At 41.8% G+C, this 15,025-nt stretch overlaps 1 protein-coding gene across 1 annotated transcript in view; it reads left to right on the top strand.

Annotated features, from left to right (window-relative positions):
- The window catches only part of SBNO1 (strawberry notch homolog 1), a 38,631-nt gene extending 26,806 nt beyond the window's left edge, over nt 1–11,825 (top strand). Inside the window, exons 22-32 of the mRNA XM_077920818.1 lie at nt 888–1,000; nt 2,341–2,412; nt 2,761–2,860; nt 3,304–3,378; nt 4,397–4,543; nt 5,128–5,222; nt 5,336–5,428; nt 6,833–6,970; nt 7,817–7,893; nt 8,303–8,496; nt 10,321–11,825. Of these exons, the coding sequence (XP_077776944.1) occupies nt 888–1,000; nt 2,341–2,412; nt 2,761–2,860; nt 3,304–3,378; nt 4,397–4,543; nt 5,128–5,222; nt 5,336–5,428; nt 6,833–6,970; nt 7,817–7,893; nt 8,303–8,496; nt 10,321–10,463 (1,247 nt within the window). The 3' untranslated portion in view covers nt 10,464–11,825. The remainder of the gene's footprint in view (nt 1–887; nt 1,001–2,340; nt 2,413–2,760; nt 2,861–3,303; nt 3,379–4,396; nt 4,544–5,127; nt 5,223–5,335; nt 5,429–6,832; nt 6,971–7,816; nt 7,894–8,302; nt 8,497–10,320) is intronic.
- Nucleotides 11,826–15,025: the final 3,200 nt, after the last annotated feature.

Genomic DNA, 15,025 nt, shown 5'->3' on the forward strand with positions numbered 1-15,025 from the left:
GGTTTGGACAAGTTCTGGTGTTTGTGGATTGTGTTCCCTTCTTGGTGTGTGGGGGGTCTTATCCCTCCAGTGTACATTTCCTAGGCCTGTTGTGCCTCATATGAACTGACTATGGGGTGTGGCCCTCATCTTGCTTCAGGCCAGGGGAGCTGATGTTTGTCCACAGACAGCTTTTTGAGTCATGTGGCCAGCATGACTAAACCGCTTCTGGCGCTACGGTACACGATGGCAGAAGCCAGAGCGCATGGAAACGCCGTTTACCTTCCTGCCGCAGCAGTACCTATTTACTACTTGCACTGGCATGCTTTCGAGCTGCTATTGTTGGCAGGAGGTGGAACAGAGCAACGGGGGCTCACCCTGTAGCGCAGATTCAAACTGCTGACCTTCCAATCAGCAAGCCCCAAAGGCTCAGTGGCTGAGACCACAGCACCACCCGTGTCTGTGGTTGTATACTGAAAGGAGGATATGATAGCAGTTGGCAAGCTATTTGCTATTACTGATTTTCACAGAGGGAAGTTTTTTTTCCCTTGGCAGGCCTGTGTGGCTGTTTAATTTTAATTTTTTTGATCAGCTGCTCAATTTATTATATGTATTGTTGTTTTCATAGTGTTTTCTATTCTCCTGTTATACCCCACCCTGGTATTTTATGATGTGGCAGTAAAGAAATGTTTTTATAATCATAAAATAAACCTCTTATAAATTTGTGAGGAACCACAGAATTCCCTGGAAAACAGTTTGAGATGGTTAATTGAATCATGTGTTTATGTTATTGCTGTGAAGAACATGGCCTCCAAATATACCTCTGTTTTCCTATCCAATATTTTTGAGAATGGGTGGCTGATGCTGTGTGACTTGAGTGAACGAAACCTCTTTTTCTTCCTATCCAGGCCGAACTCACAGGTCCAACCAAGTGACCGCACCAGAATATGTCTTCCTAATATCTGAACTGGCTGGAGAACAAAGATTTGCGTCAATCGTTGCCAAACGCCTGGAGAGCTTGGTAAGCGGATTGTTGGGTGTAGCTTTGACTAGGAAATTCACTGCAAGCGAGCAGATTTTGATTAAAGACACAGAAACGTGAAAACACATTTCTCAATTATTCCAGGTTCTTTTAAAGTTGAAAACAAAGCAGAAAACATCTAAGATTCTGTGGTCTAGAGAGTGCCTCTCGTATCTCAAATTGTGTGGGGTAGTGGTTCATTTAAGCAGTTCCCAATTTATGTTAATATGTTGGAGACTCAATACAAATCATTGGGTAGATGCAGGATGGGGAATCTGGCCCACCAGATGTTGATGGACTATAACTCGCATCATCTCCAATTGCTGGCTTTGCTGGGAGAAGCTGGTGGGAGATGGAGTCTAGCACCTTCTACAGGGCAACAGGTTTCCTATCCCCAGTATAGATTGTACTTTACTCTGCAGAATGAACAGGATCTGTCTTGTGGACATGACCAGGTGTTCAAAATGTACCTCTCATCAGTGAGAGGTAGATGATGAAGGGCTCTGTGTGGGAGACAGGGTAGCAAAGATCCCCCAGGGTGGGAGTCTGGGGGAAGAAACAGAAGTTCCCGGGTGGGAGCTGGGAAGGTCTACCTTTTTGTATATGGTTAAAGGACATGATACAGTTGTGATAGAGGGTTTTTATATTCCCCCCCCCCTTGCCGTTTTATTTTTTCTCTTATTTTGGCTTTTCTGTATCTTATTATTATTAGTTTGGCTTTTATTGCATCTTATGTTGAAAACTTTCAATAAAAATGTTTAACGAAAAAACAACAACCCATCTTTATTAGCTATGGTCGTACAGGTTTGATGAGCCTCATTCTCTGACATACTTTTGGCTTCTTATGCCAACTTTTTGTAATATCTTCCATGCTCCTGGATGATTCAATTCTTAATCAAGTGGGCCAAATTTGCACTACCTTTGTTATGTGCTGAGGCACAAGCAAATTGGGTTGGATCCAGAAATAAGCATATCAAAGGGGGCTGGTGGAAACAGAATTTTCCACCCCCTCCTCAAGACTCAGCTTCCATGCGTGAGAGTTCTGCTGGAAGAAGGCACCTCTATCTAATTTTGAGAGTTCCCTTTGTCTCCTGCACTGCAGTCCTCTCCAATCAACAGGTCCCGACCCTCAGAGAGGAAGGGTTGGAGACTGCAAGAGAGAGGAGGGAGTGGGAAAGTCCATTTCCACCAGCCCCTTCATTGTGCTTATCTCTGGATCCAGGCCGTTGGCTTCAGATGATAGGCATTATTCAGCGGATAACTGAAATAATGGTGAATAAAGATGTGTTAAGCATTTAGGAGATGATATATTATAAAAACAAATTATTGTCTCTTGATAGGGAGCTCTCACTCATGGCGACAGAAGAGCAACAGAAACAAGAGACCTCAGCAGGTTCAACTTTGACAACAAGGTAAGCGAGACACCTTTTGAATAAAGCAAGCCCTATCTTGCCTTGACACTTAAAAAACAATAGGCTGTTATTTTTTTGGGGGGGAGGGGTGTTTCTTTGCATCATTATCCTTTTCCCTTTTGGGGTTATAGACTCTGGAACTTCCCCAGCCATCCTGGGCAGCTTACAGCACATATAAAAACATAGTAAAAACATCAAACATTAAAAACTGCCTGTAAAAATTGGCCAGATTTTGGATGTGAAAGGCAAGTGTCCTAACTTTCTAGGGGAGAAACATAATACTTTTAAAAGAAGGATGTTTGTGTTTTACGGTGGCTACAATAGTTTCCCCCCCACTCTCATTAACAGTATGGCCGAAATGCATTGGAAATAGTGATGAAGTCCATTGTGAACTTAGACTCGCCGTTGGTGTCTCCACCTGCTGACTATCCAGGAGAATTCTTTAAAGGTATATGATTTTTTTGAAAAAATACTGCAGTGATAATCACGTTTATCAGTGAAGGGAAACAATTTCATAGAATGAATTAAAATTATGTACTCTAATTGTTTGGTGAGACTATATGTACCTTTTCCTAACAACTAAATTCAACAGTTCCTTTTAAAATTGCATGATCTGTTTTCAGAACTTGGATCTGAGAGTACAAATGGTTTGGGTTAATTATGGCATTCCAGCTACAGAATTGTTGGGCCTTTGGGTAGTAGATAACAGCACCTCTTTGTACTGCCATATGACCTCTCTTGCATATTGAATCAGTTGTGTTAGTTTTTAGGGGAGGGAAACCATCAAAGGTTTGGTTACATTTCACAAATACTGATGGTACTTAAATTACCTTAGTAAACTAGTAAACAGCAAGAATGGAACCCATGACAGCTTCCCTTTGTTCTTCCTAGATGTCCGTCAGGGTTTAATAGGTGTGGGCCTAATAAATGTAGAAGACCGGTCTGGAATTCTCACGCTTGACAAAGGTACTTGCTCCTTTTTAATGTCTATGTAACTGACTTTTTTTTTTTATATAATTCTGTAATGGCCTTGTAAGTCAACAGCAAAATTTGAAAGGGTTGTTTTCTATGAGTAGACCCATTGAAATTAATACATGGCTAACTTTGGTCCATTCATTTCAGTGGGTCTACTCTAAGCAGAACTTGGCTGGATACAGGCCGAAGTCTTCAAGTGCGAATATACAAATCAAAGCTACGGTTTCAGATAACACAGTGATCTGAAATTGGTAGTGTGCTTTTGGAGTCCTTTATGGCTCTAAAGGCAGAAGCCAGCATGTCTCTTTCCCTCTGCCTCACTGACCTAAGACAGAAGGGGGCTTGGGAGGGGGAGAAGAACAATTTAAGGCAGCTTTTATGGTTAGAGTTGAGGTTGGTGGGAAGAAACTGCTTAGACAGAGTTCAGGAAGAGTGTACCTCATACAGTTGCCTTGCTCATAAAATAATCTAGAATGCCTAGTATAACTAAGGAAGAAATACTACAGAGTGCAAATAACTTACTGAGCTAGAAAGGTGAGCAGCTGGTGCCTACACAAGGGGGTTATAGGGATACGTCAGCTATGACCTCCATCTGCATCTACATAATGCAGTTGGTAACCTTGTGATGAGCCATGAGACCGTGGAGTAGGTGCCAGACAGATCTGCCTCTTCAGAGAATTGGGGAATACCCATAATGTACTCTGTATTTCTCTAAACTTTAAGGGAGATTGTTTCGTGATTTGTCTTAATAGTTAACCAATCCATTTATGTAGGATCTTGGTTGCATTCATTGTGGGTGGACGACTTGCATTTATAGAGAGGGTGGGGCTGTGTGTACTGTGTGCTTCAAAAAATAAATTATTTTCCAAGACAGCTAACTTCATCAACTAGTTCAACTGCCAGGATAGTGCTTTTCCATTGATAAAACAAAGATGAAATAAAATGCTGTGTTTCTCCCCCATCCCCCAAAATAATCTGTCTTAAAGTGCTTCATCTCCTCTTGTTCTAGATTACAACAATATAGGGAAATTTCTAAACCGGATTCTGGGTATGGAAGTGCATCAGCAGAATGCTTTATTCCAGTATTTCTCAGACACGTTAAATGCAGTAATACAGAATGCTAAAAAGAATGGAAGATATGACATGGGCATTTTAGGTAAGAGCATGAGTTCGTTCGCACAACCTGCCATGCCAGGCTTTTTTCAGAGCCCACTTTCTTCCACTGCCAGCAATAGAGGCAGATGGAAACCAGCCGCCACCTCTTTCAGCCTCTCCAAGAATGAGACGGTGCCTTGAACGGATAGGAAGTGCTCCATGGTCTTAGTAGCAGCATGAGCCAAACAACTGAAGTTCTTCCGACCTGCTTCCTTGATTAGTCCCCCGTTTGAGCTCTCTGTCTTTCTGCCATTCCGGCATCGCATGCATAGTCACTGTTTCTTGTGCTGTTCTGTAATGCTTACTGAGGATTGCAGTGCCCCAGATGCCTGGCCTCTATCTCATGTCTCTACAGCACTGTTCATGTATTTCTTGTGATGGCAAAGTAGGCAGGCTTGAGTAATGCTGCTTTTATGTGCCGTGCTGCCTTATTTTCTTGAGAAATGCCTCAGAGAGTGATATGCTGCCTCAGTGGAGGAGGCTGTTCAGAGACTGGTGATTCCTCCACACAGGAGAATCATTGCAGACTTTTGTTCTTCTCTATGTCCTGTACTCATATGTACCTTGTGACTCTCTTTCTTGAAGATCTGGGTTCAGGAGATGAGAAAGTGAGGAAGGCAGATGCTAAAAAATTCCTCACACCAGGATATTCTACCTCAGGACATGTTGAATTGTATACTGTAAGTTTCTTGGTTAATTGTTCACCTTTGCATGAGCCACTGGCATTTTTTGTTGACTCTTAAATGGTAAAACTTCCTGCTAAGCACCCTTTGACTTTTAATGTATTTTCTAGATAAGCGTGGAGAGAGGGATGTCTTGGGAAGAAGCAACTAAGATTTGGGCTGAACAAACTGGACCAGAAGATGGATTTTATTTATCACTTCAGGTGAGATTGTTCTCTGCAAACTTCCACCCAAAAGCATGTTAACTTCATTGGACATTAGTATATCTTGTGTGTAATAAAAACAAAAACAAAAAAGGTAAAAAAAGGAGCGGGTGGATGCTGTGGTCTAAACCACTGATCCTCTTGGGCTTGCCGATCAGGAGGTTGGTGGTTCAAATCCCCACAACTGGGTGAGCTTCTATTACTCTGTCTCAGCTTCTGCCAGTCTAGCAGTTCAAAAGCACACTAGTGCAAGTAGATAAATGGGTACCACTGTGACGGGAAGGTAAACACTGTTTCTGTGCGCTCTGGCTTCTGTCACGGTGTTCCATTGTGCCAGAAGCAGTTTAGTCCTGCTGGCCACATGACCCGGAAAGCTGTCTATGGACAAACGCCGGCTCCCTCGTCCTGAAAGCGAGATGAGTGCCGCAACCCCATATTCACCTTTGACTGGACTTAACCATCCAGGGGTCCTTTACCTTTTACCTTCTTACAAACCTAATAATTTCTTAAGGTAATAAAGTAATAATACTTGACATTTATGCAGTGTATCTTTAAGCATTTGAAGCACTGTGTAGTCAGTATTTCAGGGGGGAGCCTGAGATTGAGAGTATGGTGGCAAAAGATGGATTTTCCCGGAATAACAGCCCCCTCAGACCAGATCTGGGAGCAGAGCTGAGGTTTGGGTCAGGAGGACAGAACTACGCTTGCATGTGCCATAAAGCTGCCTCCTTGAAATTTTTGTTGCCTCCTTAAACTTCATCCAACAGTTTCTTTTTTCCTTCTTCTGGGGAGTGTAGTGTGATTTATTGACTGCTACCACAACGTGTGTGTAAACAAGCCACCAACTCTGCTTCTGTATAAAACAAATTCTGTTTTGCGGTTAGGGATGTGTTTCGCCATTGACAGGACTGTTTTCTTTTCTTTCTTTCTTTTTTCCTTTTTAAATTTTTTTATTTATACTTTTCAAGTTTATACATTTCACTAATTTTATACATTTCACTAATTTTACAATCGTTTTAACATTTCAAAACTTGACTTCCTTGCCCCTTTCTGCGGTTCCTTAATATTTTTTTTAATTTTTTCTGCGTATCCAAATGAACCTAATTTGCTCATTTATTCATCATCTTTAAATATATACTCTTATGAAACCAGGTTATTACAATACTCCTGCCAATGGTTTTATCTGTTTACAATTTATCTATAAATGTTCAATAAACCATTTCCATTTTTTTAATAAAAAGTTTGTTATCTTGATTTCTTATTCTTCTGGTAAGTTTTGCTTCATCCAACACATTCAAAACCTGGTCTGTCTTTAAATAAATGTTAAATCCTGACAGTATCTTAAGTAATGCATACTGCATTTTCACAGTATTTCTCCCCCCTCCTTTTTTTTCTTTCTTCCAGATACGAAACAATAAGAAAACTGCCATCCTGGTGAAAGAAGTGAATCCCAAAAAGAAGCTTTTTCTAGTATATAGACCAAATACCGGAAAACAATTGAAATTGGAGACGTATGCAGAAATAAAGAAAAAATATAAAAAGGTTACTTGCTTTTTAAAAACAAATTTAAAAACAAAATATTTGCTTTCCAAAAACAAATTTAACTATAACATGTGGAAAACATTAAAATACCACATATGTATTAAACCTATAATCTTGCGGAAGGGAGAAACAAAGTATGCATGAATATCATGCATGAATACCCTTAATATGCATTCATTACATTAAAAATACACAGATCCTAGATGTAAAGAGTAGTTTATTCACATGACCCATAATTTGTGCACATACCCCACCCCTGCCGCTTGCCTCTTCTCACCTGGGCTGCCCTCTCACACACACTGGCTAACTACCCATCTTATTTACTTCCTACACAAGTAAAGCATGCCTGGGATTGCAGCCATAGTCAAATGAGATGACCTTGTGGAAATACTTGGGTGCTGAATAGTTGGTATTGCAATTAAATTAGGCATAATGACAAACCGTAATTTTGGTGTTAAATAGTCCTATTCTACGGGGCCTTCTGTTCACATGTAGCATCCTCCCTTCCTCCCCCTGGCAAAATCAAAATAAAAATGATTCTTGTTCCAAATCAGAGTTGGCCAGTTCTCCCAAACAAGCAAACTCTGATTTGTGCTTTTCTGCAAACCACCACACCTTCAGACAACTCTTGAGCTATGGTATTCTATCAGTAAGGACTGGGGGCTGCATGGGCAGGAAGAGCATGTGAGCCTGAGGTGCCCTGCGATTCTTCTCATCCATGTAACATGAGAGCATGGTTTGGCCATGCATCTGAATGGGACCTGTAAAGTTACTCTTAATCTCAGAAATCAAGAAGCCAAATCTGGCTGTAATAAATATGTAATATCTGATTTATTTCATTTTCAGGTTCCTTCCGACGATGCTGTGGCCCACTGGCTAGAGCAGTACACGTCATCAGCAGACACTTGCACCCATGCTTACTGGTGAGTTCTTGACATGCTGCGCTACAAAATGCCTAGTGTGGTGTGCTGGGCTTTTCTGAGAAAAGAAACTTCGCATGGGAGCATATTTAGTGAAAGCTTCACCAAAGCGTTGCATTGGCAGCTTTTCCACAAGAAATATTGAGCCTGAGATTTGTGCTAGTTCTAACTAGGCTTGAGGAACCTTCTTTCTTCAGAACTAACTTTATCCTCTATTCTTGTCTGACTTGCATGCTTGAGCAGCTCATCCTAGTCTATTGTGGGGCAACAATTTGTTATGTAAAATCAAAGTGTTATTCAGAAAATATTGTGGGACATCAGTATCTTTGTGTATTGCTTTTCATTAAAAATTGTGTATGTGTTAAAGAAAAGGATCTATCTTTAAGTATTCCTCCTTCCCTTCCTCTTTCAGGAGAGGCAACTGCAAAAAAGCAGGCCTGGGCCTGGTTTGTGAAGTTGGCCTGCGCTGTCGGACGTACTATGTCCTGTGTGGTTCAGTCCTAAGTGTCTGGACAAAGGTAGAAGGAGTTCTAGCCTCAGTAAGCGGTACAAATGTTAAAATGCAGATCGTTCGGCTACGGACGGAGGATGGACAGAGGATTGTAGGCAAGTCTGATAATTTGTCGTTACCTTTTGGTCCATGTAGCAGTCTAACTCCTGAAGTCTCTCTAACCTTAAAAAGTGTACAACTAGTTTTGTGTATTGTTGGTTTCTTGGAACAGAAGTCTCATTTTGCATTTTATTTTTCCCTCCAAGGATACATTATTGAATGTGCAGCATGTTTCTTTAGTGTCTTACATTGAGGAGCAAAGGGGCGGCATTTCATAGCCCAAGCAAAAGTAGGCCTAAAAAGACTGATGAGAGCATTTTCAGGATATTGCCAGAGACAACAGCTGGCCGTGAATTACAAGAAAACCAAAGTCATGGTTTTCTCAAGAAACTATAGGGCCCATAGATGGCACATAGACAACCAGATAATTGAACAGGTCAAAATTTTTAAATATCTTGGCCTTATTTCCCATTCTATGGGGTCATGGGGAACACACCAGAAATGCAAAATTCTGAGACGCATTTTCTACACAAAAGGTGGTAAACCTATACCATCAGTCCTGGAAGTGTTCCAAAGCTAAACCACTAGCACAGTTGTTATATGAGGCTCAGATTTGGACAGGCACTCACCTCATCTATGGAAGCTGTCCAAAGTTCGTAAGGCAAATTTTCTGTGTACCACCGAGTCCCAAACGCATCATTGCGCCTAGAGGCTAATCTTCCCTCGGTAGAATTACGGATCTGGCGTAGGACATTTAACTATTGGCTTCGCCTAAACTTAAATCCCCCTGGTCTAATATCCCTAGTGCTGCAAGATTGTCACAAGAGCGCCTGGACTAAAATTGTCTATCAAATACTTCACTCTTGTGGTTTACACCACAACAGCTACTCATTTTGGGTTTTAGTAAAGCAAACAGTCTAATTTGTCAGTGCCTAAATGATATTGAGCGTCAGAAAAACTTGGCCACAATAAGGACATTTTGCCCATGGTATGACTATTTTCCACCATCCCATTTTGACTCTTTGGCACCCTATCTGCATAACCTAGCAATTCTAAAATGTAGACACACTTTTACTCTCGCTTCCATACAAAAAACACTTATGTCCCTGTGGAGATGGCAGTACCGAATTGGTGGCGCATCCCCTTCTGGCTTGCACTCTTTATAAAGACTTGAGGGATGAGGTTATCACCCCTCTTTTATTGTTCATTCCGGGTCGCCTAACCACTGCCACAGTGTCCTTTCTCTTGGCAGATCAAGATGAGCAGGTGACAGCAAAGGTTGCAAGGTTTTTAGCTGGGGCAATTAGAATAAGATCCACTATTTGACTATTGATTCAAAACCCTAAAATGTATTTTATATAATTGACTTTTGATTTCTATTCTTTGTATATTGTATTGTTGTTTTATTGCCATGGCCAATGGCTGACGTAAATAAAGATTCATTCATTCATTCATAGTTAGAAGGTGGAGGGATGGGTGTACTGGGCTCGCCACAAGCCCTTGATCATGCTTAAAGTAACCTTTTCTAATCATGCCTCTGTCCCCTAAATGAGGTAAAAAGGGAGGAGGAGTGGTCAGACGGCATTTCTTGTGGCCAGATTCTACTTAAAGAAGGACAATATCCGAGATGCACGGAGAACTTACCTGTTTCCTTAATATCTATGGTAGCAGCTAGTATCCCTGTGTGTGCACAGTATATGGGATTGGACATCAGTAGCCACCATAAATCCACAAAGCTGGTGATTGTCCTCAGAGTAAAAGATTTTAGGTGGTCAGTTAATTGAGGACCACTCACTGCCTTGGAGTCAAGGAGGATACTGTAGGTTGCTTACAAGCAGCATGAATGTCTGTGAAATAAGACCCAATCTTTTCTGTTGCAGGCTTGATCATTCCCGCAAATTGTGTGTCTCCCCTTGTAAACCTCCTTTCGACATCAGACCAGTCACAACAGCTTGCAGTGCAACAGCAACAAATATGGCAACAGCATCACCCACAGAGCATTACCAACTTCAACAATGCATAAGAAAAGAGAGTCTTTGGTATTTGGCTGTACAAGCGTATCATTGCATTTTAAAAAAATATCAGGGACAGATTCCAAAGAAATAACTTTCAGTTCCATCATGCTCTCTTAGAACTGTGCAGAAGTGGAGAGACACCTGAAGGGTGGTCAAACTGAAAGCCAAACATTGTTTCACAGTGGTCCATGTGTCCTTTTTTTACCCCCCCCCCCCCCATGCTCTTTATAGAGCTGCTTCTTTTTACAAAAAATGTTTGTCCTACTTAAGCTACAAACCATGACTTTTTGTTTTTGAAGAGGCTTGAAAATTCCCAACCAACCTATCCATTCACCTTGTCATACAGTGCTCAGGGTTTAATGCAGTACATCGGTGCCATTGCTGCGGGAGAGGTCCTCAGATGCATGTATTTTGAGTTCATATTGTAGAGATGATATATATAATTGTGGCAACACAGGTCTCAATAAAAAAGTACATTTATTTAAAAAGCAGCATGAAAATTTAAAAGTTTGCAAACCACACATTCAAGTTTGTTCCCCATTTTTGTTTGGGCTGTGCATGTCTTTGGATTAGGCATGAGCAGGATCTCCTACACAAAAAGTCAACGTGGAAAAGGAAGAGAGAGAGACAATCTCAGTACAGCATTGAGGATTGCATTTTCAGAAAAAGGCCCAGCAATTGCATTTTCTGGCTTTCTTCTAGAGGTTATATATTTCAATCTGCAACATGTTTGTGTGCGTGTGTGATGAAAACATCTTAAATTTTTAAAGTTCCTTTTTTAAAATGTGTTAATGGTGTTGCTAATTGTGTGCTGCAAGAATGGCTTTAAAAAAGCCTGATTTCTTTTCTTTTTTTCTTTCCTTCTCAAATGTTTCCTTTATCCAGTGAGGTTTTTAGGAAACACAAGTGCAAATTTACTTCCATTTCACATTACAGCCCTTTTAAAAAAAGTTTTTGTTTTTTTGTTACTCAATACTTGAGCTGTAAATTACACATGGGGGGGGGAGGGGGGCAGCAGCACGTGAGGGTCCCGATGTGTATGCTGGGTTGATTTTTTCCCCCCGTTGCCCCGTAACTTGAATCCTTTTGTTTATGTTGTAAGACATTGTAGAGTTTATCCTGGAGCTGTTTAAAATTGTAAATGTACAAAATGTGAATAGTCACTTATCTAAAAAATATGGGTAAGTTTTGTTTTGCCTATAATAGTAGATGTTTATAAAGAAAGTGAAGGACAATGTTTGTCATTTTTCTTCTTGCTTGCACAGGTTGCACTATTGAAAATTTGAGATTGTATAAACCTGTCCACAGAACTGCAAGATACCAAAATCTTGTAGGTGTCAAATAAATAAAAAAAGCTATTGTTCTAACAAGCAACGAGTCCTGTGTTTTTCATCAGTCTGTCACAATTCTCAGAACATTTTAGTGATTGAGTCATTAAGTTCACACCAGAAGGAAGCAGGTGGCGCTGTGGTCTAAACCAGTGTTCCCCAACCTTGGGCCTCCAGCTGTTTTTGGACTACAACTCCCATCATCCCTCGCTAGCAAGACCAGTGGTCAAGAATGATGGGAATTGTAGTCCAAAAACAGCTGGAGGCCCAAGGTTGGGGAACACTGGTCTAAACCACTGAGCCTCTCAGGTTTGCCAATCGACTGTCTCGATCGGCGGTTCAAGTTGTGTGACCTGTCCGAGTTCCTGCCAACCTAGCAGTTCAAAAGCATACCAGTGCGAGTAGACCTGTTTATCTACTCACACTGGTATGCTTTTGAACTGCTAGGTTGGCAGGAACTCGGACAGGTCACACAACTTGAACCGCCGATCGAGACAGTCGATTGGCAAACCTGAGAGGCTCAGGTACTGTGGCAGCGGGAAGCTTTCGTGCACTCTGGCTTCCATCACAATGTTCCTTTCTGCTACAAGCAGTTCAGCCGCATGACCCAGAAACCTGTCTGCAGACAAACGCCGGCTCCCTCGGCCTGAAGCAAGATGAGCACCACACCCCATGGTCGCCTTTGACTGGACTTAACCATCCAGGGGTCCTTTACCATTTTTTTAAACCTAAGTTCACACCACTAACTCCCAAACACTTCCTAGATTCATGAGCATGTCTCAATTACTCAGGATTAAATCATTGAAGGCACTTGTGAACCCATGCAAAGGAGGAGGTGGCCAGTTTATCACTGATTTACCACAGTACTTGCCTCTTTTTCATTAACCTGCATTAGGTGTGGTTGAATCAACCATTTTCAGCATAGTGGCATTTTAAAAAGGTAAAGGGATCCCTGGACGGTTAAGTCCAGTCAAAGGCAAATATGGGGTTGCGGTGCTCATCTCGTTTTCAGCCCGAGGGAGCCGGCGTTCATCCAGAGACAGCTTTCCGGGTCATGTGACCAGCAGGATTAAACCGCTTCTGGCGCAACGGGACACTAACGGAAGCCAGAGTGCACAGAAATGGTGTTTACCTTCCCACCGATGCAATACCTATTTATCTACTTGCACTAGCGTGCTTTCGAACTGCTAAGTTGGCAGAAGCTGGGACATAGCAGTGGGAGCGCACCCCGTCGCGGGGATTCGAACCACCAACCTTCTGATCAGCAAGGCTCAGTGTTTTAGACCACAGCACCACCCGCGTCCCTTTACAGCTGAATTAGCCACGCTCTGCAGTCCCTGCTCTGGGCTTGCCTCATAACAACCAGGAGGTATGTTCAAATCAGTGGTGACTCCAGTAGAAGTGGTGGGATCATCTAAGGAAGGTTCTAATTCCAGAAAGTAAATCTTGTTTTGGTGGGAGTGAAATTAGTCTCTGTTTTTTCCTCAAAGTGTGTGCCTTCACTTACTGAATTTGAGAAATGCTTGTTCACTTGTTCAATTTATATCCTACCCTTGGTTCCTAGAGTGATTTACACAAACTTAAATAAGACCAAAGTTACATGGTCAAAAAGGATGTTGGCTTTTGTCATAGCTGTAAAGCACAGATGGGGGACTTCTGGCGCTCCAGATGTTGAACTACAATTCCCATGATCCCTGACAATCGTTTTGGTTAGGGGTGAGATGAAGGTTCAAACCCAGCTGTAAAGTTTTGCTCCCTCCCATTTATTTATTAGCAATCTCCTCCTTTTAATGGACCTACTTGTGCTTTGCCAGAAGGTGCCGCTGAAGCCCTGAAAAGCTGGACAAAGGCTACAGCAAAAGCTAGCAAGGCACAACAAATAAATAGCATTGCACTGCTTTACACGGACAAAAGCAGAGGACCTATTCCAGTTCAGATACTGCTTTCATGAAACAAGTCTGCATTCTGGTTCTGAATTGGGGCTGCAGAGGCTGTTCAAATGCACCTCGTCCTGGAATTTGGTGTGTTTATGCAACCTTAGCTCTTTGCTCAACCCTTCTTGAATTCTGAAGAACTTCACAAGATGGCGGGATGAGAGAGGAAAATCCAAACAGAATTTAACAGGGGCATATGCTGTCAAGGATCAGCGTCTAGGATGGAGATACTTCTCGGGTAGGAATTGTGGCCAGACTCCCAGCTCATGAGTCCCAGCTGGAATGGCCCAGTGGCCAGGGATGATGGAAATGGTAGTCTTAGCAACACCTGAAGGTCACATGTCTCCACCCTGGATTCTGCAAGCGCCTCCTCTGTGGTAGCCCCGGTTCGGAACCTTCTCCCCAGGAGGTTCATTCATCTTCTTCCTTCCTGTTGTCTTGGCGATAGCTGAAAATGACTTTTTTTGTGGGGAGGGCTTTGTTTCATAGTCTTTTGCTGCTTTTCCTGGTTTGCTGTGTTGATTCTTCTGGTTTAATGTAAAATGATTCATTTGCCTGTTTTAGTTTCACTCTGTTCAACTGCTATAACGTTTTACAAAGAGCAACATGCATGTATTTTAAAATATACTCCACTGTCTAAAATTTAATTTAAGCTTGCTTGGACAGTGTTTTGAGTGAAAGGGGAATAGAAATGTAAGATTCCAAGTTAAAATAAAGTCTTTGTTACCGCATAGCAAGAGATCAGGTAACTGTGCCTTGGAATAAATTCCCAAAAGGGTAGTCGCTATCTTGAAATGTGCAACCCTTAAAAGGTGGGGATGAGACCGGCAGCGACATAGAAGCAGACCTGTAACTTTCTGTGTGGGGTGTGAGAAATAGTCCCTTATGGCTACAATGCTTCATTTTCTGCTCTTCTCCTGGTTCTGTTGTCTAAATTTATTTATTGTCTAGAGTAGACAAGACTTTGCCAACATGGCGCTCTCATATGTTTTGGACTCCCACTCCCATCAAGTATCATACCCTCAGGTGAAAATAAGGACATTCTTCACTCCTCAGGAACTGACCCTCCTTGATTCCTCATTTTTGTGTGTCCCCGCCCCTCGCAGAGCATTTCCTACCAGTAGAAGGGCGAATGCCACCAGCACTTCACCAACGGGATACCATGCTGAGAAAACCACTTAATCCCAATTTTATTTTATTCTTTGGTAGATTTACAAAAAGAAAAACACACACCATAAATAAATTTTGGAAAGGGCCAAGATTGGACGCAGGTGCAAAAAGCATTAAAAAATAATAATAATAATAATC

Source organism: Podarcis muralis, chromosome 16 (assembly GCF_964188315.1).
Source record: "Podarcis muralis chromosome 16, rPodMur119.hap1.1, whole genome shotgun sequence".
NCBI classification, from domain to species: Eukaryota; Metazoa; Chordata; class Lepidosauria; order Squamata; family Lacertidae; genus Podarcis; species Podarcis muralis.